The sequence below is a fragment of the Thalassophryne amazonica genome, chromosome 20, assembly GCF_902500255.1.
Source record: "Thalassophryne amazonica chromosome 20, fThaAma1.1, whole genome shotgun sequence".
NCBI classification, from domain to species: domain Eukaryota; kingdom Metazoa; phylum Chordata; class Actinopteri; order Batrachoidiformes; family Batrachoididae; genus Thalassophryne; species Thalassophryne amazonica.
Genome location: NC_047122.1, coordinates 34100209 through 34126439, shown reverse-complemented (window position 1 = coordinate 34126439; position 26231 = coordinate 34100209). Strand labels below are relative to the sequence as shown.

Genomic DNA, 26231 nt, shown 5'->3' with positions numbered 1-26231 from the left:
TTGTTGATAAACTCAATGAACCTTCTTCGTCCTACAGAGATCATGTCAATCCAGCTTTGCGGCTAAAATCTGGACTGTCCTTGAACAACATGGGTCACGTTGAGGCCGCAAGTCAAAGGTCAAATCAAAGAGCACCATCTAAAACACATTAATGAGCATATTTTAGGAGCCACTCACAAATATATCAGGCCTTTGACATCAGTGAGGAGAGACGTCAAATTAACTGACTATAGGGACGCTGCAAAAGAAGTCTGGTTTCATCAAGTGATCAAAACGTTCGCATTGTCAGATGTCAAAAGCCATCGTCCATGTCAAACTTGGAGACTTGACATTAAATACTAAGGGATTCCAAAGCTGTAGATAGTAAAATCTGAGCTCTGTGAGGATCATCGGTTTACTGAAACACACTTTAGAGGTTTCCTTCAAATGTTGTGCACATACTGCACAACTGTATCATTCGTCTGGTTTATAGCGGTGGGGGCTCACTATCAGTTTGGAGCATGGAATTTAGGGCAAGATCTGAATTATTTTCAATACCAATTACACACACTTTAAATCCATAACAGCCACAAATCAACTTTAATAAACCTAAAAATCCTATTTTTTAATTCATACTTGTTTTATACAGTAAGACATGAAGCACCAAGACTATAAAGATTTGGACCTTCATTTTCCTTTACAAATATCAACACCTCTGCCCAGTGACCTCATGGCTCCATAAATGTTTTTCAGGAGTCTTTAGACTTTTAAATCACATCTAAAGACTCATTTGTTTTCCTTGTTTTATTATTAGTGTTATGATGTGTTTTTATTCTTGTATTCTTTTATCGTTGCCTTTTTTATTGTGTTTTTAATTTTTTTATTCAGTTTTTTCTGTTTTTATGATGTTGTGTAAAGCGCCTTGAGACGATTTCATGGTGAATTGGCGCTATATAAATTAATAAATTAATACATTTGAATTTGTTTCTTTGGGATGGAATAAACCTTCAAAGGGTAAAAATAAGTAAATATTATTTGAGCCAGATAAAAGTATTCAGAGTTAAAGAAACACACCACTTACTAACTCAGGTTCAACCGCTTACTCCAGTTAAGGGTCACGGGGGCTGGAGCCTATAACAGCAGTCACAGTGCGTAAGGCAAACGTGCAACATGCAAACAAACATTCACACCTGCATGCACACCTACGGACAATTTAAAGTTTCTAATCCACCCAACCTGCATGTTTTTGGATGTGAGAGTAAACCGGAGCACCCGGAGTAAACCCACACAAACATGGGGAGAACATGCAAACTTCATACAGAAAGAACACAGGGGGGAGTCAAACCCATGACCTTCTTGCTGTGAGGCAATAGTGATAGCCACTAATCCACTGTGCTGCTCTAAGATCGGATTTTAAAGTGTTATTATTGGCCTATAAAATTGTTCACGGACTGGCACCCCTCTACCTGGCCAGTCTGGTTGAGCCCTACGTACCGGCTCGGACCCTGCGTTCACAGGGTGCAGGCTTATTGTGTGTCCCTAGGGTGAATAAAAGTCAGCGGGTTACAGAGCCTTCTCTCACCGTACCCCAGCTCTGTGGAATGATCTGCCTGTGCAGATCTGACAGTCAGACTCTGGAGACTTTTAAGGCCAGATTGAAGACACACTTTTTCCCCTGTTTTATCATTAGTATTTTATACGAATGTGTGTCTTCTTTAATTCCTTTTATTCCTTTTACTTATTTTTTAATTTGTTATTGTTTTTAAACTTAATTCCTTTTATTCTGCCTTTTAATGATGTTTGTGAAGCGCCTTGAGGCGACTAGTCATGATATGGCGCTATATAAATGAATTAATTTGATTTCAAATTTCTGCTTCACTGTCCACCACAAAAACCGATGAGCCAGCTTTTCCTTTTTTCTTCTTCTTCTTTTTAAATAATGTACATCCAAAAATCACCTGAGGTCACTGTAATTACCCCACTGAATTATGTCATGGATAACAAAAGCCATACTTTGGGACACAAAGAAAGTCACACCCTGTGTTGCTGGTTTCAGCCACACCTGAGCTCAGGTTCCAGAAAGTTACACAACTTTGTTCTCATATCCACTCGTAAAACAAAAGATGTAGAAAAACAAAGATATTCAATCATCCAATTTGTAGGTTCTTTTTTCCAATAAGCACTCACATCAAAAAGTAGTTTACAATAGAAAAAATAAATAAATATTGCAGCACAGGTTCTCCTCTGATGCCTGAGAGATGTGCCAAGTCATCCAGTCTTATCACAAGAAAGAAAGACCAAACCAGACCTAAACTTTCCAGAGTCTGTGCCAAAAAGTGACAGTATCTTTGTTCCATCTCTCGTGCTGACAGCGAGACACGAAAGGCTCCAATGAACAGGTTGAGCAAAATGTCATCAAGGAAATATGAGGTCACTGCTGCTGTTTGCACACGTTTATCATTACACAGTTGCAGGAAGGACATGGAATATGCCCAGTGTGAACTATACGAGGAGGGATTATAGTCCACGATGACATTCTTTATATTTCTTAAAATAACTTCTGTATACAAGCTCAGGTGTGCTGTAGGTTTCTTTGTCCTGAATGTGTGAAGCTTTTGCAGAGTTCAGTCAAACAAATTAAATTAAAAAATAATAATAAATTAATAGGCATATAATTAAATTTACCCTAAATTCTGGAGTATAAATCACATCTTGTAAATCCTGGACATGTTTCTGCAGCTGAAAAAAACAAACACTTTTCATGTTGTCATTATGGGATGTGAGTAGAACTTGGAGAGCAAAAAATGTATTTACTCCATTTTGGAATAAGGCTGTAACATGACAAAATGTGGAAAGTGAAGCGCTGTGAATACTTTCTAGATGCTCTGTAACCATCACTGATGCATGCGATCATCACCTGTAGCACTTTGTATTTGTGCATCAGGCAGATAATGCAATATACATTAAATGTTCTCAAATCAAACATCACAAAAGATTAATGAGTGCTATGACACTACTGTTACTATTAAAATAGTAGACAATGAAAGGGGATTTGTTTTTTGTTTTGACAATTTAGAAATTGTTAACTTTTTTGACTCACATCTGCAGATCTTCACCATTAAGTATTGCAGAGAGGCCTTCCAGCATTGCTGCCTAACATCTGCAAACTCTCCACAATTTCTTTACTGGATCAGAACACTTAGTAGCTTATGTGTCTATAAATGGAACATACTATATGGATGCATTAGTAATGCATTATTTTTGGTCTTCATAGTTTATGATTTGGTCGAGTGTGTTGGCCTTTTATACAATTTCAACAACAGTACCAAAGCCTTCAATAACTTCTTGGACTCAGCCAACACCAGTGTATCTGTACAAGATTGAAGTGTTGACCGTGTTGACAGGTTCCCCTTCCTCAGCAGTGACATTCATGTCATCTCACAGGACCTCAGCCTCTGAGGTGCAGATATGACTGAAAAACATTTATGGAGCCATGATGTCACTGGGCAAAGGTGTTGATATTTGTAAAGGAGAATGAAGGTCCAAGTCTTTATAGTCTTGGTGCTTCATGTCTTACTGTATGAAACCTGGACCCTAAATAGTCTTTGGTACCAGGTTCCTTGGGTTCACTGGAATGACTGGAATGGAATGACTGTTTCAAATGAAAAGTTACTTCAGAAGACTAAGATGAAATATATGTCTGCGCTGTCATGGTCGTGACAATCCCTCAGTGATGAAGCGATGGGCTCTTAGTCAATTCCCAGATGGTGATGATGGACCCTAAGGTAACTGCACATGCCCAGTCTTGACGTGCGCTGTTTCTGAAGAATGCTGCGGGAAGCTTCTGAGGAATGAAGCAGGAAGCTACTGACAGTCAGGATCTTTCACGTTTTTTCAGTGTGAATACTTATGTACATGTGATTTCTTATTTTTAATAAATGTGCAAAAAATTCAAAAAGTCTTTTTTTATTTTGTCATTATGGGGTGTTGTGAGTAGAAGTCTGGGATGAAAAATGAACATACTCCATTTTGGAATGAGGCTGTAACAAAATGTGGGAAAAGTGAAACAATACTTTCTGGATGTACGGCAACATCACAACATCACATTCAAGATTGTACAATACAAGTTGAAATAAAAAACAAAACAAAACTGGTTATAAAGTATCTTTTCGCTGTGGTGTATTGTGTGGAAAAAATATGCAACAAAATACAGGACATGGCACCTAAAATTCAAAATTTACTTGGGGTGGGGGGGCATCCCCCAGACCCTGCTAAGGAAGTGCAACCTCTTGTTGCACCCGACTTGTTCACAAATACCCCCCCCCCCCCCCTTTTTTTTTTTTTTTTTTTTTTTTTTTTTTACAAACTCCTGGATTTGCCCTGTAAAAGGTAGTCCTCACAACTGTGGACCATGTTTGCATCTTTTAACATGTACAATGAACATAATGTAAAATAAAAACAGACAGGTCTATTAAATTGCTTGTGAAGCCTTGATGAACGGCCGGTAGAGGGCACTGTTTCATGTTTCATGCATGCAACCACTGAATGCAATCATAATTTCAAAGCAATAAAGTCCAAGTAAAACAAAACGACAAATTTACATAATTACACAAAGTTAATACAACATGGTTTGTTTAAAATTACTACGAGCAAGTAAATTAAAGACCGTTGAGAAAAAGATGCTCAACTATTTAATTGCTGAAAATGAACTAAAATGTTCAGACTGAAATTTAAATAGTTTAATGCAACCACTTGATGCAACGAAATTAAGTAATTTCAAGGCAAAACGCCACATCTTGTTTTCATTAGAAAATCTTTAATTTCGTGCAGATTTTTTGCACCTTATTTCATTTTGATAAAAAAAAAAAAAAAACAGCTCTAATGTCAGCTGTTTAAAAACCTTCACAGTGTCATACTGCCTCCTGCTGGTCGTTTAGTAATACTGCGGATTTTATAGACCTGCTGAGAAAGTAAACAGAAGGAAAACAAGAGGAAAAGGGAAAAAAAGGAAAAGAGAATAATGGAAACTATGAGAAGGAGGAAAAGACTGCTTGGTTGACTATTGTGAAAGTTAATAAAAAACAGGAGAGTAAGTATGATACGAACAGAAACAGCAGTCGGACAATATAAAATACTATCTATATTTGTAGTATACTATTATAACATGATGTAGCATAATATTAAAGTCACTTATAGCAACCATTAAGTACAGCTAGTGCAGAAATATGCCATGTGTAGTGAGAAAAAGTGAGTGCTGAAAAATAAAGTACATTTAATAAAGTATTGTATCTAAGTAAAAATTTCAGATACCCCTACATTGCTTGAGTATATTGTTCCTGCTACTTCTACTCCACTATATAGCTCATAGACAAATACTGTACTTTTTACTGCACTACATGTGTCTGACAGCCTTAGTTACTAGTTACGTTGCATATTCAGATCAGAAATACAAAACAATCAAATTAAGTTTTTATAGACTTTATTGGTTAGCAGGTTAAAATAAATAAAAAATATCAGCCAGTAATATGCCACACACACACACACACACACACGACCCGGAAAGTATTCACAGCTTCACTTCTTCCACATTTTGTTATGTTCAACCTCATTTCAAAATGGAGTAAATTAATTTTTTTCCCCTCAAAATTCTACACACAACACCCAATAAGGACCACATGAAAAGTTTTTTTTATTATGATTGCAAATTTATTAAAAATAAAAAACTCACAAACCTAACGTGCATAAGTATTCACACTGTTTGCTCAATACTTTGTTGATGCACCTTTGGCAGAAATTAGTCATGATTTGCCACTGCTCAGTGTGTGATCCTTATGTTTTTCTGTCAGTATGTCTTTATTGATTTATTTTTGTCTACTTTTTTGATCATTTTGCTTTTGCCACAACTTGTTTCTGTTCTCCACTCACTATTGTCACATGATGAGTTCCATTTTGGTTTAGTTTAGACTTTGATCCACTGTCTTTGATTTTTGCTCATTATTGCTTTTGTCACAGGTTTTATTTGCCACGTTTTTCATTGCAGGCGTTGATCATGTATTTTACACCCTCACTACATATCAGTTCCATTCTAGTTTCAGCTTTTGATTTTCTTGTTGCTTTCTTTTCTATTTATGGTCAAGTATTAATCTGTTCTTGTTGATATTCCATGCAGCTTTTGGTTTGATTAGTTCTTCTCTGCCTTTTCTATTTTATTGTCTAGTATTAATCTTTTCTTGTTGAGATCCCATGCTTTCATTGTTTCTTAGTTCTTCTCTGTCTTTATATTTTAGTATTATTAGTTTATGGATATTAGTCATGTACATGTCACTGCACTCTCTTGTCTACACTTCTCATCTCTGTTCTCATGTATTCATGCCCAGTTTCATTTGTATCACTGTCTCCCTCTGGTCACTGCACTCTCTTGTCCTGCACCTGCACTTCCTCATCTTTGTTGGCCACACCCCGTTTTATCCGTCATCTCCTCGCCCACTAACCCGGCCTGGCTATGAACTGGGCCGGATACTGGCCTCCATCTTGGAGTGAGATTTCCCACTCCTAAACAACCAACAGAAGAGCAGCGCTCACGCCACATCAACGTGAGGCTGACGCATGGGCTGATGTCAGCATCTCAGCCGCCAACCAATCACAGGCTAGGAGAGAGAGGCCAGTATCTGGCCCAATTCAGGGCCAGTTGTTGGGCTACTCGCCCACTTGCCACTGCACTCTCTTGCCTCACACAGTGTCTCTCATCTTTGTTTGTCCACGCCCTCCTCCTGCCAGCTCACCATACCTGTTTCACATCACTACCTACACTCAACAAAAATATAAACGCAACACTTTTGGTTTTGCTGCCATTTTGTATGAGATGAACTCAAAGATCTAAAACTTTTTCCACATACACAATATCACCATTTCCCTCAAATATTGTTCACAAACCAGTCTAAATCTGTGATAGTGAGCACTTCTCCTTTGCTGAGATAATCCATCCCACCTCACAGGTGTGCCATATCAAGATGCTGATTAGACACCATGATTAGTGCACAGGTGTGCCTTAGACTGCCCACAATAAAAGGCCACTCTGAAAGGTGCAGTTTTATCACACAGCACAATGCCACAGATGTCGCAAGATTTGAGTGAGCGTGCAATTGGCATGCTGACAGCAGGAATATCAACCAGAGCTGTTGCTCATGTATTGAATGTTCATTTCTCTACCATAAGCCGTCTCCAAAGTCGTTTCAGAGAATTTGGCAGTACATCCAACCAGCCTCACAACCGCAGACCACGTGTAACCACACCAGCCCAGGACCTCCACATCCAGCATGTTCACCTCCAAGATCGTCTGAGACCAGCCACTCGGACAGCTGCTGAAACAATCGGTTTGCATAACCAAAGAATTTTTGCACAAACTGTCAGAAACTGTCTCAGGGAAGCTCATCTGCATGCTCGTCGTCCTCATCGGGGTCTCGACCTGACTCCAGTTCGTCGTCGTAACCGACTTGAGTGGGCAAATGCTCACATTCACTGGCGTTTGGCACGTTGGAGAGGTGTTCTCTTCACGGATGATGCGATGGACATGTGTTGCACTGCATGAGGCAAATGGTGGTCACACCAGATACTGACTGGTATCCCCCCCCAATAAAACAAAACTGCACCTTTCAGAGTGGCCTTTTATTGTGGGCAGTCTAAGGCACACCTGTGCACTAATCATGGTGTCTAATCAGCATCTTGATATGGCACACCTGCGAGGTGGGATGGATTATCTCAGCAAAGGAGAAGTGCTCACTATCACAGATTTAGACTGGTTTGTGAACAATATTTGAGGGAAATGGTGATATTGTGTATGTGGAAAAAGTTTTAGATCTTTGAGTTCATCTCATACAAAATGGGAGCAAAACCAAAAGTGTTGCGTTTATATTTTTGTTGAGTATAATTATACTCTGTGTATTTAAGCCCTTTCAGTTTTGTGTTCTTTGCTTGTTCGCTGATCTTCTATCTCCGTTCCAGGTCTCGTACCTTAGTTCCTAGCCATAGTTTCTTGTTGCCAACAGTGCCTGTTTTTCTCGATCTTGCCTTTTGTCTCAGCCATTGTAACTTTTTTTTCCATGCTCTTGACCTCAGCCTGTATTTTTTGACGACACCAATGTGTTACACCTGCCTGTACTTTCGCCTCGCTGACTGCCTTTTGTGTAGCAGAGCCACTGCCAAAATGTTCGATAAAGCCTTTTATATCCTATCACCTGCTTGTGAGTCTGCATTTAGCTTCCTACCTTTGGCTGTGCCCAGCTCCCCTGAGAACCATGACAATTACAGCCTCAAGACGTCTTGAATATGATGCCACAAGCTTAATGCACTTATCTTTGGACAGTTTTGTCCATTTCTCATTGCAGCACGTCTCAAGCTCCATCAGTTTGGATAGGGAGCGTCGGTGCACAGCCATTTTCAGCTCCCTCCAGAGATGTTCAATTGGATTCAGGTCTGAGCTCTGGCTGGGCCACTCAAGGACATTCACAGAGTTGTCCTGAAGCCACTCCTTTGATATCTTGGCTGTGTGCTTAGGGTCATTGTCCTGCTGAAAGATGAACCGTCGCCCCAGTCTGAGGTCAAGAGCGCTCTGGAGCAGGTTTTCATCTAGTATGTCTCTGTACATTGCTGCATTCATCTTTCCCTCAATCCTGACTAGTCTCCCAGTTCCTGCCGCTAAAAAACATCTCCACAGCATGATGCTGGCACCACCATGCTTCACTGTAGGGATGGTGCCTGGTTTCCTCCAAACACGACACCTGGCATTCACGCCAAAGAGTTCGATCTTTCTCTCATCAAACCGGAGAATTTTGTTTCTCACGGTCAGAGTCCTTCAGGTGCCTTCTGCCAAACTCCAGATGGGCTGTCATGTGCCTTTTACTGAGGAGTGGCTTCCATGTGGCCACTTTACCATATAGGCATGATAGGTGGATTGCTGCAGAGATGGTTGCCCTTCTGGAAGGTTCTCCTCTCTCCACAGAGGAATGATCTTGCTCTGACAGAGTGGTTCTTGGTCACCTCCCTGACTAAGGCCCTTCTCCCCTGATTGCTCAGTTTGGACGGTTGGCCAGCTCTAGGAAGAGTCCTGATGGATCACAACTTCTCTTTGCGGATGATTATGCTTTCAGTGGTCCCGCTGTAATCTAGCCAGCCCAAAGAATTATGGGTTGTCCATTATTTCTTCAGCCCGTTGTGAACCACATATCTCTGCAGTGGCTAGATCACAACAGAACCTTCCAAAGCGGTAACAGACATGACAGTCTGATGGGAATTGCCCTTTGATCATTTTAATGTGTAGTAATTTGACTATGGAGTAACAAAACCTTGAACTGAACAGCAGGATTTTGTGCAACATTTGGTATTTCTGGATCTTTGTGATATAAATGGTAAATGGACTGCATTTATATAGCGCTTTTCCATCTGCATCAGACGCTCAAAGCACTTTACAAACTAGAAGCACTCGGAGAGCGCAAACCTCCGCTAAGGCCATAGGGTCACTGACGTCACATGGAATACCCTTTGGCAAAGAGACTTATTCCACGTCATTTCACACATCTACCGTCATGTTTCAGATTCAGTGGTTAACACTCTAGGGTCCGGGGGCATTTTTTGGACAGTTCACTCCCCTGGCATAAATGTTTTCTTATTGCTGTTAACAGCTCTCCCTGCATCCCACAATCAAGTTTTATGTCTCTTTTTTCAGGACAACCTGTACTTTCAAAATATACAGTTGTGTACGTGTAATAAAGGTTTACAATCAGAATAAGAAAGGAAAAAGTAAAGCGGAAAATAATTTTTCACACACATTTATTCAAAACACACAGTAAACTATAATAAACTAGTAACACATCACTCCTAAAAACAATCTTTCGTGTGTCACGTGAGGTGGCTCTGCCCTACAATTGAATTTTGGAAAACCATGTGACGGTGAACCAATTCTGATTGGACACTCACATTGCTCACGTCATCACACAGCTTCTATGAGGAGTACAAAGATGGTGGACGGTGGCTCGAAAGTCCGCAGAGTTAACTTTTCAGCAAAAAAAGAGTAAGTTTCTATCTCATATCATTAAAAAGTTATTTATAATTTAGTAAAGCTTGGTCTCAGCTGTCACATATGACGGAGCCGGCCCCAGAGGGTTAAACCCTTAGATCTTCAGCAAATGCATTTATAAAGAGAAACTGCATAAACTACACGTTTTTTGTTTTGTTTTTTCTAATAAGTTTATTCAATGAGGAGAAACAAATGCTAAATTTTCTGTGTTGTAACTTAATTTTTTTTCAGCCTTTGTGACCCGTCTTCATGAAGTTAGATGCAAAAATGTTGAAATTGGCCCTATCCTGCAATGATAAAGAATCCTTTAAAAAAAATTACTGGATCCGGATCATGCTCCGGATCATTACCAAAATTTAATGACTAAGTTAAGCCAAGATACACCCCTGATAAAAATTTCATTGAAATCCATTGAGGATTTTTTGAGTAATCCTGCTAAAACTCCAACCGACTAACCAACCAACCTAGGGGATTAAAGACCTTGCCAAAGGCCCCTTAGTGATTTTCCAGTAAGGCTGGGACTTGAACCGAGGATCTTCTGGTCTCAAACCTTAACCACTAGATCATCACCTCCCCCATCATATCAAAAGATATCATATAAGACTGCTTTTTTAAAGGACAGATTTGGCTTCAGATTTAAATTTCCCTCAAAATTTAAAAAGTTTACTATATGTAACTCAAGGCCCATCTCTCAACAAATTTTCTGTCAAACTCTGTCCTGTACTTTGAGTTATTGTGTTCACAGTCTGCGACAATTAGACAACACCTGGCAACAAATGGCTGGAGGCAACAAGGACTAATGCCATTGCACAATAAATTATGAGAGGAAACTTTACCCTGTAATCAGTGGTGTTGTAGGAGCCGTATCCCCGTTTTCTGACGCAATGGTGTCATTTGTCTCAAAAGGTCTTAAAATGGTTTTGAGTTAAAAGAGCTCACTGTGATTGAACAATACTTTATCCATGCAGGATCAACAACACGCAGATAAAGCTGCTGGTATTTGTGGAATTAACTTCTTAAAGCAGGCAGAAGTACCATTCTTGTTTTGCAAGCAATCTTTGGATCCATTTGGGAGACTGGTATAATCCCAGTAGATCAGAGGAAAAGATTGCTGTCCTTCATTAGTAAGGAAAGGGCGGTGGCCTGGACTGCAACAACTACAGGAGTCGTCCACTGGCTCTCCATGTCAGGCAAGTTACTTGCAATCCCATCAGCATGTCCTGGGTCTTCCCTAGAGTTTCCTCCCAGTTGGACATGGCTGGAAGACCTCCATAGGGAGAGGACCAAGGGGTCATACTCACCAGATGTCTGAACCCACCTCACATGGCTTCTTTCGATGTGAAGAAGCAGCAGCTAGAGTCCCTCCTGGGTATTCATGCTTCTCACCCTGCCTATAAGCCCAGATACCAGATGGAGGAATCTCATTTCTGCCACTTGTATCTACAACCATGTTCTTTCGGTTATTACCCAGAGGACAAGGTTGACTGTTCTAGACTTGCCTAAATGTGGTAAAAGTGTTTTTATTCAAGGAATGAATTCTGTCATCCCATTGCTGTCTTTTAGTGTTGTGTAGCTAGCCAATGCCTTCCTTCGCTTTAAGAATGAACCAAATTGTTGATTTGGCCCCTCCTAAAGTTTCTGACATCTGTGATAAGTTTATTTATGAATAATCCTTCTCTTGGATCAACACCTCTTTGGACCTCATATTGAGGGTTTCAATGAAAATTAAAATTCAACACTGGAATAAATGCCACACCCTTTACATCTTTATTTTTCCATGGAACAGGTCACATCTGTCCACAAAACAGTTTGACGGCTGTCTAGTTACTTACAGCCTCTAAAATACAGTGACTGTATAAAATTCATTGTAGTTTTGGTGTGCAGAGGCAAAATTGCAAAAGTGTGTCACCATCCAAATAATTATGAACCTGGCTGTATGAACTTATTTAAAATCCTCTCAACTTAAAGTTTTTTTTGTTTTGTTTTGTTTTTACAGATTCTACACACCCATTGACTGTTTTGGGTTTAGATTTTTAATACAATGAAGACGATAAGATGGGAATCTGTTCAAGGGTGCGGTTTGAAACCAGTGCCTGTAGGAACCATGCCAATGACAAATAAATGACAACAGACCGCATATCATAGCAAAAAGGAAAAAACTTCTTCATAGTGTGTCCTGTCTGTGGACCTTCTGAGAGGAATTTGAAAAGCAGGCAATGCCTCAACTGTTAGCAGGTGAGGAATTTCTCATCCAGTGGTTGGCAGGTCAGGACATGATTCAAGCCGTCATAAGATCTGGGGAAAAAATATGACAAGTCGAACACAAACAGGTTGCCTCACCCCAACCTATCATAAAGAATTACAGCAAAGCCTGAAATAACAGGCAGTAAACAACAAACCTCTGATTATCCATCAGGCAAACAGGTCACACTGTACTGTGAAAATCACGCTGGTTATGAGGATAGATTCTTTATAATCCTTTGTTTACAAATATATACATGAATAAATAAATAACAGCTTGATCTGAACTCAATTTGCATGCTTTTCTTGAAATAAATAGTCATTATCGCGAATTAAATGTGTGTTTTTGTAGGAATTTTCAAATATTATTGATGCAAGTAGTTTCTACCAATGTTACCATTTTATTGGTATCTTGTTTTGTTGTGGATTTTAGAAGAGCAAGAGCCTTCAAACCTTTTTTTTTTTGTGACTACACCGGAGGTGTGGCCTGTTTATTAACCACAACAGTTATCCACGGGTGTTAATTTGGAAGGAGAAGCACATGATGGTTTGGATCTGTAGTGGATAAAACACATATTTTACCAGTGACCTCGACTGTCACCTTTAGAAGGTTACACCCTCAGCTGGCTATTCTTACGGCTACTGTAATCGCTCGCGGACTCTCTTCCAGTTGTGCACGCAGTGTAGACACTGTCATGGTGCCAGAACAGACCAAAATGGCTCACTACATTTCCCGATTTTGAAGTGTTTTCTGCAGATCTGGCACAATGGGAAAACACAACTTTAGGATTAGGGGTCAGGACGCATGTGCAACCCGGAAGCCATAAGAACAGAAAGTTAATGAAAAATTACGGCGTCCTCAAGAAAGCCACAGTATTATTCGATTGATTCTCGGGAGGACATCTCAGAAAAGACCCAAAGAAATACTCTGAAGTGTGGTGGAGAGGTATGTAGACCTGGATGAAACTCCCAGAGTGTTTATTTAACTTCATAACAGATTTTCATTTTATTTTCACCTTGACAAAACAGCACCCCCTTCTGTACTTTGGTAAAATAGCAGCACTTCAGTGTCAATCCAGCTACTTCTTCAGTTTATAATTATATCAAGTCTGTAGAACTTCAGAAAACAGGAGAAATAGAAATCAGATTTTTCCAAAAAGTGCTTAAATATTTTGTGAAATCCTATTTTGACACTGCTCTCTCTCCCTCCCTCTCTCTATATTACACACACACACACACACACACACACACACACACACACACACACACACACACACACACACACAGAAAGTAATAATTATTTAATTCTACAAAACAGAAAATCAGCAAACCTTCATGTCTCAGATGACACACACAGAGAGAGAGAATGACGAACAGAGAGGTGCCCACTTCATGTTTTGTTCGGCCCCTCAAATCTCTGAACACACCACTGATCTGTAACACACCCAATCACAGTCTCGCTATCATTAAAAAGACAAAACAAAACATATAAAAACCCTTCTGAAAGGCAAATATGACGTTTGCTGGTCTTTTCATTCCAATACAACATGATATAAAAAAAGTCCCCCCCACCAAAAAAAAAAAAAAAAAAAACGTCCAAAAAATTACAAGACGAAAACCTGATAGGAGACAGAGTGAAACTAACTGCATCCTAATGAAAGGATCCTCTAAATTCTGATATAACAGAATTGATTCTCGTTTTTCTTGAATTCTGCTTATTTTTATATATGGCCTTTCTGCAAACACAGCGTTTTTAAGTCAAGAAACAATCACTGCTGAGTGTTTGAGGATGTTTTTTCTTACCGAATGTGAGGCAGAAACCGGCAACAATCAGATGCAAAATGATTCTGTTCATGTTCGACACCCAAAGTTGACTCGAGCAGAAAAACCGTGTGCAGTATCAGACCGCTACAATAAGAATCAATAGACTCACAGCCCCTATTTATAAACTTACACTTCCCGCCCACTACATCACCGCTGTCCAATCACAACACACCTTCCAGCGCCCCCACCCGTCAAAAAAGCCACAACCAGACATGAAACTTTACAAACCACTACAACAAATGAACACACCAGTAAATAAATAATCCGAATGTCTGAAAATTCCAACAAAAATCTGAGCTGAGATTGCTTTCATTACAATGTTGTTAAAAAATAATAATAAATCAATGATAAAATCCCTAAATTAATTTCCCATAAATGCATAAATAAAATTAAATAAATAAATCAAGATCCTGATATTCGTGCTGCTGCTTCATCCAATCAGGGGCGCCACCAGGGATTTTGGGCCCCATGAAAAGAAATCTTACTTATTATTTTGGTAGTATTGTAATTGTATTAGAGACCTCTCTGGGGCCCTGTCCATCCTTATTCTCCCCTTTTTGGCACCCCTGCATCCAATTCTAAAGTTATTGCAGAAACATGATTTAAAAACAAGAAAGTGTAGGAGTAAAAAAAGTGGTCATTGATTTACAAACACAATATATTTCACACTATTTCATTATCTTTCAAACTATAAAAGGTTTTAGGCATACACACAAAAGACACAGATACACATAGATTGTATGAAAGAAAGTAATGGGGAAAAGTACGAGAAATATGGCTTTCTTCCTAGCAATTTTTTCTTTTTCTTTTTTTTTCTTTTTTTTTGTTAAAAAAAAGTTACTTATTTTTTCCTCTTAATATCTACTAAAAGGGAGGGCCTTTAAAAAAACTTTGATTTTGTAGTTTCACACTTACAGAACAGTGAAGTCTAGCTTTGGGGGGGCCAAGATTATATTCTGTCGTAGGGCCCAAAATTTGTGGAAGCACCACTGCTATCTGCAAACAGCTCAGCTAACTAGCAATGCTTTTTTCCTTCTTGCTCTAGGTCGGGACGGTCGCATTTTTCTTTCCTCCTCCCTCCCCAAATTTCCTGCTACTGTAGCGTGTTTGTCTGTGAGGCTGCCAGCCCTGCTCCTCTGGAAAATGGCAAAATGGATCTGATCAAGTGGTCTCTGAACGCAGTTGACACTATTTTTTCTACAAGACACTCGGGAGCGGAGGACCCGACCTGTCCTGCCAGGACACATGTGGCGGGTTATGTGATGGACAGCTGGCGGAGGTGGCAAGTCATGTGCCTGTACACATTGTCTGTGGAGGACGTTGAAGATGTTTACTTATTTGGAGCTGTGGTGACCGGGTTTCTGCTGTGTGGAGCGGCCATAGCACTGGTTTACCAGAAAATTAAGAAGGTGGAGGCGGCATTAATTGGCCTGTCCAGGCTGCCCCACATGATTGATTCGATTGGAAGGGCAGTGTCAGCTCAGTCAGCGGGTGTTAACCGCACGTTGGAATCCATCTCGGGGAGAATGGGTGCACTGGAAAACCGCTTTGATCGTCAGTAATGACCACATCTCCTCTCCTCTATTCAGATGTATTTGGGAGCCACTCTGAAGTTTCAGACGGTGGAATATTTCAGGCGTCTGTTAATCTGGATATCTATTTGGTTTCCAAACACCAGCTGCCCTTCAAGGCCACTGGGATAAAATCCTCCCCCCAAGGAACACTCCTGATGCCTCGCTCCTCGTCTCCCCCGCCTCTTTGTCTTCTCCCTCCTCCCAGTCCTGAGATGTTGACTGTGGGACCTTGAGACTCTGGTGGACTGACAGATAACGCCTGTCGATGGTGCCAAGGGCGGCCTTCCGGGCTGTCTGTCTGAACACTGGACACATTCAAGTCTCGGCTGTCGTCTGTTGTCTGCTGTGATTTGTTTACTGTTTTTCTGTGCTATGGGTTTTTTTCTCTTTTTTTCGTGAGTTCAACACAGCAGCAATGGAGGTTTTTCTTTTCCAAATTCTTCCCTTGTGTGTGCTTTTATATGTGTTCATGTACCGGGCCGGCTTATGTGTGTTGTGTGTGTTATGTGTGTGTTGTTGTTTGTTTGTCATGAGGCCGGTCAAGGTTTGCTCAGCCCTGCTCGTGACCTAGGGCAGGGATGTACATCTGGAGCTGGTCCCCGGGCGCCAAAAAGGCGACCTCTGCTCCTAACTGGCAATTAGGATGGGTAAAATGCAGTAAACACATTTCATTGTGCAGGGAACATGTTCCTATGTGCATATGACAATAAACTCCTTTTGAATCCTTTTTGAATCCTAACACATGATTACATTTTGGGGATGATCTGAATGCATTATTTGCATTGTGGAACAGATAGCTTAGTGGATATAAAGCTGGTGTGCCAGTATGTACACATGGGTTTGATTCCCCCTCATTGCTACCAATGTCCTTGGACAAGACACTTAATTGGTATCGTCTCAGTCTACCCAGTTGTAAATGGGTACTGGCCTTGGCAAGCGTCATGTCCAGGGGGAAGTTATAGACTCTCATCCACTTCATGCTGCAGAATCCAGAGATGAGCAGAGGATCGAACTGGAGTCAGGGTCTCAGACAACTTGCTTACTGTCATAATATTCTATGATATTCCAAGCGGTTGGCTCCACATCAAACTGAAAAATCACTCGGGGACCTTGGGCAAGGTGCTTAGCTGCACACCTTGAATGGCAGCATGCTCACATCAGCACGTTTATGTATATGAGGCATCATTGTAAAGCACATTGAGGTTCTGAATGAAATGGATAAGTGCAGTCTTCACCAATGAGGTATGATACACATTCAATTAACTTTAAAACTTTACAGGGTCACCGTGGCTCAGTTCTCCTCTAAAGCAGGCAGATCCAGAAATGGAAACACAGTACCTCAACTGAGGATGTAATCCGGCGCTGGAAGGAACATTTTGAGGAACTCCTGCATCAGACCAGAGCACCCTCTATAGTACAGGGCTGTGAAATGAAAATCGTGAAATCCGAGGAAAATTTGCAGGGGGTTGAGCTGAGGTTTAGGGCACATGGGGCCCCAGAAACCAAATTAATTTTGTATGTCTTGATACATTTTCAGCATTCCTGGAAGAACAAAATCTCAAAAGAAGTGCATATTTAAATGATTCCAGACTCAACCTTTCATTTGACTTGTCAATGATAATGTTGAAATAACAGAATATGACATGGAAGTAGGACCTGGAATGATTTTCCTTTTAATTGTAAACCAAATTATGCATCAACTCAGAACAATTAAACTACATGAAATTCCTGAACACTGAAGACTGTTAAAAGTACTGTTAAAATATTTCAAAAACCACAGCTAAAGCTTGTAGAATATTTAGAAAATCCAGGTAAAATATCAATAACATACCCTATAGTAAAAAAGTCACATACTGTTGTGTAAATTCCTGTAAATCCACAGTGTCTTTTTTCCCATGAAAAAAGTCTACATTAATAAAAACGCATTTACTTTCTTGTGTAAATTCATGTAAATCCATTCAAAGCCACAATGTCATTTTTTCCAATGAAGGAAAGTCTAGATTAATAATAAACAAGTCACATAATCTTGTCTAAAATCCTGTTTGAACAGCACAATGTTTATTTTCTAGGGAGAGAATTTCGATTCAATTTCAATTTATTTTCATTTATATAGCGCCAAATCACAACAGAGTTGCCTCAAAGCGCTTCACACAGGTAAGGTCTGACCTTACCAACCCCCAGAGCAACAATGGTAAGGAAAAACTCCCTCTGAGGAAGAAACCTCAAGCAGACCAGACTCAAAGGGGTGACCCTCTGCTTGGGCCATGCTACAGACATAAATTACAGAACAATTCACAGAACAATTCACGGACGGATATACAAGAAATGCTATTGGCGAACAGGAGGATCACCAACACAAATACAACTCCCATCTCTGGATGGAGCTGCACCTTAAACAGAGAGAAAAAACAGAATCAGGCATCAGAAAGACAAAAAATACTGTATAATTTGCCAGCATTAAACAACAAGAAAAACAGAAGAAATACTAAGGTGATTGCGGCCACTAGCCCTAAACTTCACTAAAAGACTCAGAATTTAGGTAAAGCTGAGGCTGCAGCCTGCTCCAATTACTAATAAATGAATTAAAAGAGTAAAAAAGCGTAAAACAAAACTGTACCAGTATGCTAGCCATATGGAAGGGAAAATAAGTGCGTCTTAAGTCTGGACTTGAAAATCTTCACAGAATCTGACTGTTTTATTGATGCAGGGAGATCATTCCACAGAACAGGGGCACAATAAGAGAAAGCTCTGTGACCCGCAGACTTCTTATTCACCTTAGGGACACAAAGTAGTCCTGCACCCTGAGAACGTAAAGCCCGGGCCGGTACGTAAGGTTTAATTAGGTCAGCTAGGTAGGGAGGTGCCAGTCCATGAATAATTTCATAGGTTAGTAGCAGAACCTTAAAATCTGATCTCACTGGGACAGGAAGCCAGTGAAGGGATGGCAAAATAGGTGTAATGTGGTTGTGCTTTCTTGTAGAGAAATATTCTTACCATGTTTCCTGAGGGCACAGTTTGCTTTTCCCATTTATCTTTCAGGTGTGTTCATGAAGCCAGTGACAATTCCACAGAGTGTTGTCCTTTTCAGATTTTTTCAAACCGTCTTTCACGCCATCTTCGCTCTGTCTGACATCGCTCCGTGGCACAGACATGCTGCAAAATTCTTCTTTTAAAAACTTGAGAGCTCTAAAAGTTTGCGATGTCCACATGCTACATTTAGCTTCAGCATCTTAGAGGAGCCACAATCATCACCGCAGCAACCAACCAGTCCCACTTTACAACAGCTGTCGCAACAGCTACACTTTGAGGGTCATTTTTCCTGCGCGAAGTTCCGCGGATCCGAGGACACAGAATTGTATCTGTAACACACAGATCAGTGTCTGCGGACTTATAAAACTTGCACGATGTCGTAAAAAAAGTAATCACTTTGCGATAAGCATTTTAAAAACTCAGTGACGATCACAGATACAGAGTACAACACTAACTCCCCCCCTCCTCCCCATGATGATAGCCACGGAATTCCTTGGATCCGCGGAGTTTTCACAGCCCTGAGGGGCAGAGCCAGAAGCTGATGGAGGATTTTCATCAATTTCCCTGGTGGAAATCACTGAGGTAGTCAAATGTGATCGCAGGACCTTTGTGGCCGGGACGGCGGTGGGATCGAACCCGGACAGCTCGCACTAAAGACCATTCCTCTACCAGGTCAGCCAAAGGGGAATTCCCCGTTAGCCAAGCTAGCGGGAATGTCTTTTCAATCAGGACCCGGGACCTTCATCCCGCTACATATCTCCCCACCATTTCTGACTTCGTCCCGAAGTCACAGGTGCATTTAAGCATGTTCTGTGACTACCCACATCCTGTTCGTGATGCCAGATTGTGACTGCGGGACCTTTGTGGCTGGGAAGGCGGTGGGATCAAACCCGGACGGCTCGCACTAAAGACCATTCCTCTACCAGGTCAGCCAAAGGGGAATTCCCTGTTAGCCAAGCTAGCGGGAACATCTTTTCAATCAGGACCCGGGACATTCATCCCGCTACACAAACAACTCCGTAGTGGCAAGGCCCTGATGTGATCCATCCAGAAATGCTGAGAGCTCTGGGTGTGGAGGGATTGTCTTGGATGAGATGTCTCTTCAACATTCCATTGAGGTCTGGGACAGTGCCTAAGGAGTGGCAAACTGGGGTGCTGTTCCCCATATTTAAAAAGGTGGACCAGAGAGTGTGTGCCAACTACAGGGGCATCACACTACTCAGTCTCCCAGGTAAAGTCTACTCCAGGGTGCTGGAAAGCAGGGTTCAGCTGACAGTCGAACCTCAGATTGAAGAGGAACAATGTGGGTTCTGTCCTGGTGGTGGAACAACCGACCAGCTCTTCACTATCACAAAGATCCTGGAGGGTGCCTGGGAGTATGTCTATCTAATCTGCATGCGTTTTGTGGACTTGGAGAAGGTGTATGATCGGGTACCACGGGAGATACTGTGGGAGGTGCTGCAGGAGTACGGAGTGAGGGGCTCCCTTCTCAGGTCCATCCAATTTCTGTACTCACAAAGCAAGAGCTGTGTTCAGGTGCTCAGCAGTAAGTCGGACCCGTTTCCAGTGGAGGTTGGCCTCCGCCAGGGCTGTACCTTGTCACCAATCCTGTTTGTGATATTCATGGACAGGATATTGAGGCATAGTCCGGGGAGGAGGGTTTCCAGTTTGGAGGACTCAGGGTCTCATCACTGCTTTTGGCAGATGATGTGGTCCTGTTGGCTTCATCGGCCGGTGACCTCCAACAGTCACTGGATCGGTTCGCAGCCGAGTGTGAAGCGGCTGGGATGAGGATGAGCACCTCTAAATCTGAGGCCATGGTGCTCAGTAGGAAACCAATGGATTGCCTACTCTGGGTAGAGAATACGGTCTTGCCCCAAGTGAAGGAGTTCAAGTACCTCGGGGTCTTGTTCACTAGTGATGGGACGATGAAGCATGAGATTGGCCAGAGAATCGATGCAGCAGGGGCGGTGCTGTATTCGCTCTACCGCACTGTTGTAGCGAAAAGGGAGCTGAGCCAAAAGGTGAAGCTCTCAATCTACTCGTCAATTTTCGTTCCTACTCTGGATGGTCATGAGGGTTGGGTCATGACCGAAAGAATTAAATTGTGGGTACAAGTGGCCGAAATGGGCTTCCTTAGGAGGGTGGCTGGTGTCTCCTTCAGAGATAGTGTGAGAAGTTCGGTCATCCGGGTGGAGCTCGGAGGAGAGTCGCTGCTCCTTCACGTGGAAAGGAGCCAGTTGAGGTGGTTCGGGCATGTGGTAAGAATGCCCCCTGGGCGACTCCCTAGGGAGGTCTTCCAGGCACGTCCATCTGGGAGGAGACCCCGGGGAAGATCCAGGACTAGGTGGAGAGATTATATCTCCACATTGGCCTGGGAACACCTCGGGATCCCCCAGTCAGAGGTGGTCAATGTGGCACAGGAAAGGGAAGTGTGGGATCCCCTGCTGGAGCTGTTGTCCCCACGACCTGATCTCAGATAACCGGTTGAAGATGAGTGATGACTGAGTGAGATGCAGAGAAGCCTGTCCTAGAAAAGCCTTTAGAGAGCAAATCAAAGTGGAACAAAACATGTTAACTGTCCATAAACAAAATAATCCATGCACTATTTTTAACTTTGGGTTCTTTGTTCTCTTAATTTGAAGAATGCTACGAGTCCGTAAGCAAGTTCCATCATGCCCAGAGTTCATTCCCAGGCATTTTTCTAAATGCCTGTTTGCCTTTGAGTGTGTGCAAATATCACTGGACAAAAAGAAAAAATGTTTTAGTAAATGAGTGACTCTGAAGTCAAATATTTTCAGTTTGTTGCCCCTCATCAGTCACAGGTTTGTGTAGTCAACAGCAGTTTTCTTTGCATGTGCTGTGAAAGGCTGGACTCCGGTTTCCATCAGTGTCAGCGTGCCGTATCTTTTGAATCACTGCTGGGTGAGTGAAGTGCTTTGGGTCTGCTGAAATTACTCTACTGTTGATGCCTACAGATCCTTGGATCTTCAACACAATTCTCAACTCCTACTGCTGGGAAGGTGGGTGTGTGGGAAAGAAATGAATCTTCTAAATATGTTGTAAAGAAATACCAAATTACTGGCAACTGTGAATTTAGTTTCCAAGATAGCGAAATTATTTATGTTACTATTACACATTATGAGTAGAATTCCTTGATTGATTGAATTTATCTGTATAAACATATACACGTAAATACAGGGTAACACAATAAAGAGAAATTCACTTGTTAACATTGTGACCCAGAAACTCTATCATGAAGAACTGTAAGAAGTGTAATAAGCTTATCTACTTCTCAAGGTATACCTATGACATAAGTATCAAGTATCACACATGTATTGTTATTAAGCTTTTGTGTTCACAAAAAAAGTCATTCATCCTCAGTAGCATGCAGACATATGAAATTGCCATACGTTTGTCGTTTCCCCACGTAATGTATTCAGGCTATTGTGTTCACAAGAAAAACACTCATCGTCAATAAGGTGGAAACACATTACTGAAACAATGCTGGAGTAGAAATAAGGAGGCGCTGTGGTCGAAGTATCGTGTGTACACAGTAAACATGAATTGCAGACACTTGATATAACAACCTTACAGTCTAACCAGCATATGTACTGTATAGAGGGCACCTACTAAGTGAGTATCAAAGGTCTAGGTGTATGGTTAATAACTTGTGTTCACAAAAAAATAAAAAATAAAAAATCCCTTCATCTGAAATAATATGCATCTATATACACCAATTAACCATAAAATATAACCTGTATCCAGATTGCCTAGGGGTACATTTGGTGTAAGTACAGCCCCAACTCCAATGAAGTTCGGACGTTGACTAAAATATAAATAAAAACAGTAAAATGTAAATAAAAACAGAACACAATGATTTGCAAATCCTCTTCAACCTATATTCAGTTGAATACACCACAAAGACAAGGTATCTATGTTCAAACTGATAAACTTTGTTTTTGTGAAAATATTTGCTCATGTTGGAATGGATGCCTGCAACACATTTCAAATCACCTTCCCTTCTAACAACACTCAATAAGCATTTGGGAACTGAGGACACTAATTGTGAGTGCCATGATTGGGTATAAAAGGAGCATCCCCAAAAGGCTCAGCCGTTCACAAGCAAACCCTTATCAAAAAGTAGTAAATGCAAGTATGGTTCAAGTATACTTATACAGTTTACTTTTTATATACTTATCAGTACTATTTTTTGGTAAGGGAAGATGGGGTGAGGATCACCACTTTGTGAACAACTGTGTGAAAAAATATTCCAATAGTTTAAGAACAATGTTTCTCAACATTCAATTGCAAGGAATTTAGGGATTCCGTCACCTACAGTCCATAATACAACCCCTGGCAAAAATTATGGAATCACCGGCCTCGGAGAATGTTCATTCAGTTGTTTAAATTTGTAGAAAAAAAGCAGATCACAGACATGACACAAAACTAAAGTCATTTCAAATGGCAACTTTCTGGCTTTAAGAAACACTATAAGAAATCAAGTAAAAAAATTGCGGCAGTCAGTAACGGTTATTTTTTTAGACCAAGCTGAGGGAAAAAAATATGGACTCACTCAATTCTGAGGAATAAATTATGGAATCACCCTGTAAATTTTCATCCCCAAAACTAACACCTGCATCAAATCAGATCTACTTGTTAGTCTGCATCTAAAAAGGAGTGATCACACCTTGGACAGCTGTTGCACCAAGTAGACTGACATGAATCATGGCTCCAACACGAGGGATGTCAATTGAAACAAAGGAGAGGATTATCAAACTCTAAAAAAGAGGGTAAATCATCATGCAATGTTGCAAAAGATGTTGGTTGTTCACAGTCAGCTGTGTCTAAACTCTGGACCAAATACAAACAACATGGGAAGGTTGTTAAAGGCAAACATACTGGTAGACCAAGGAAGACATCAAAGCGTCAAGACAGAAAACTTAAAGCAGTATGTCTCAAAAATCGAAAATGCACAACAAACAAATGAGGAACGAATGGGAGGAAACTGGAGGAAACTGGACGTCTGTGACCAAACTGTAAGAAACCGCCTAAAGTAAATGGGATTTACATACAGAAAAGCTAAACGAAAGCCATCAATAACACCTAAACAGAAAAAAAACAACAAGGTTACAATGGGCTAAGGAAAAGCAATCGTGGACTGTGGATGACTGGATGAAAGTCATATTCAGTGATGAATCTCGAATCTGCACTGGGCAAGGTGATGATGCTGGAACTTTTGTTTGGTGGCCTGAAGAGAACATGTAAATTTCCACAGTCACTGATGATATGGCTGCATGTCAGGTAAAGGCACTGGGGAGATGGCTGTCATTACATCATCAATAAATGCACAAGTTTATGTTGATATTTTGGACACTTTTCTTATCCCATCAATTGAAAGGATGTTTGGGGATGATGAAATAATTTTTCAAGATGATAATGCATCTTGCCATAGAGCAAAAACTGTGAAAACATTCCTTGCAAAAAGACACATAGGGTCAATGTCATGGCCTGCAAATAGTCCAGATCTTAATCCAATTGAAAATCTTTGGTGGAAGTTGAAAAAAAAAGGTCCATGACAAGGCTCCAACCTGCAAAGCTGATCTGGCAACAGCAATCAGAGAAAGTTGGAGCCAGATTGATGAAGAGTACTGTTTGTCACTCATTAAGTCCATGCCTCAGAGACTGCAAGCTGTTATAAAAGCCAGAGGTGGTGCAACAAAATACTAGTGATGTGTTGGAGCATTCTTTTGTTTTTCATGATTCCATAATTTTTTCCTCAAAATTGAGTGATTCCATATTTTTTTTCCCCTCTGCTTGGTCTAAAAAAGTAACCATTACTGACTGCCACAATTTTTTTTGCTGATTTCTTATAGTGTTTCTTAAAGCCAGAAAGTTGCCATTTGAAATGACTTTAGTTTTGTGTCATGTTTGTGATCTGCTTTTTTTCTACAAAATTAAACAACTGAATGAACAGCCTCCGAGGCCGGTGATTCCATAATTTTTGCCAGGGGTTGTACAAGTGCAAGTTAAAACTCTACCATGCAAAGTGGAAGCCAAACATCAATATCATCCAGAAACACCGCCGCCTTCTCTGGGCCTAAGCTCATTTGACATGGACCGACACAAAGTGGAAAAGTGTACTGTGGTCTGATGAGTCCACATTTCAAATTGTTTTTGGAAATCATGGACATCATGTCCTCTGGACAAAAGCGGAAAACGACCATCCAGATTGTTACCAGGAATTGGGGTTGTATTTAGTGTCTCCTATGTTTCTAGTTATGTGCAAAAGAGTGCAGCACCTAGTGCTGTATTACAGTTGTGATTTTTTTTTTTTTTTTATCTCAGATGTTAAAAAAATTGTTAAGAAATGTTAATCCTAATAAGGTCATGGACCCTGATGATATTCATCCTATGGTCTTGAAAGAACTAGCGGACTATGTGTACTAACCCTTGTATTATATATTTAGACAATCATTGGATCATGCATCTTTACCTGATATTTGGAAAGTTGCGAATGTGACACATATATTTAAAAAAGGAGATAAATCATTCACTGAAAATTATAGCCCTGTAAGCCTTACACTGCAAGTGTACAAACGGTGAGAGATTATCAGGTAGAAAATAGTTAAAGTTTTCTCGAGTATAATATCTTTTGTGAGGAACAACATGGTTTTAGGAAAGGTAGGTCTCGTCTATTAACTTCGTTAGAGGAATGGACTAGGTTACATGAGGAGGAATTACCCTTTGATACTTTGTATTTAGATTTTCACAAAGCGTTTGACTCTGTTCCACCTGCCAGGTTAAGTTAAATAAGTATGGTTTTGCTGGAAAACATAACGTGGATTGAGGACTTCCTTAGAGGAAGGAAACTGTTAGCATAAATGGGAACAAGTATCATCACTGAGGGTAACACGTGGGTCCCTCAGGGGTCGGTCCAAGGGCCTGTTTTGTTCCTAGTCTTTGTTAATGATTTGTCAGATGTTTTTTCAGCAGAGTAAAACTTTTGCAAATGATACAAAATTGTTTCACTCTATATTGTCAGTTGATTACGATTGTATTTACAGTGACTTAGATAAGCTATCAGACTGGTCAAATGAATGGCTACTCAGGAATAATCATGAAAAATGTAAGGCAAATCATTTTGGGGTAACAAAAATTGTACCTGGTTTAGAACACTTATGAAAACAGGTTTACAGAACTTGGACTTACTACACTAAAAAAATAAGAGTTGGGGCCCTTATTGAATCTTACAAAACAAACTTGTGAAAATATTGACTGTAATCAATTTTTCCAACTTAGAGGTTATACTGGTTTCAGACGGACCAAGGACTTCATATGTTAACCATAAAATAAAGTTTTGTCACATTGGATAGTTCTATCAGAACTGTGACATTTTTGTCGAGTGCGGCATCACGAGGAAAGTTTGTCTGAAAATAAAACCATATTTCACATAAACAATCATTTTCAGGATGTTTTTATGTATGGCCACTGCGGCAGTCATCTTTTCC

General features: G+C 40.6%; 1 protein-coding gene and 1 long non-coding RNA gene across 2 annotated transcripts in view; one reads left to right on the top strand and one right to left on the bottom strand.

The window, feature by feature from the left end:
- Positions 1-14200, bottom strand: part of spaca4l (sperm acrosome associated 4 like) — a 21829-nt gene extending 7629 nt beyond the window's left edge. The window contains exon 1 of the mRNA XM_034160136.1: positions 14096-14200. Coding sequence (XP_034016027.1) covers positions 14096-14147 — 52 coding nt within the window. The 5' untranslated portion in view covers positions 14148-14200. The remainder of the gene's footprint in view (positions 1-14095) is intronic.
- LOC117501287 lies at positions 6257-26231 on the top strand. The gene is made up of 3 exons (XR_004557996.1): positions 6257-6440; positions 15925-15930; positions 26221-26231. It is a non-coding gene; the product is annotated as an uncharacterized LOC117501287 (long non-coding RNA).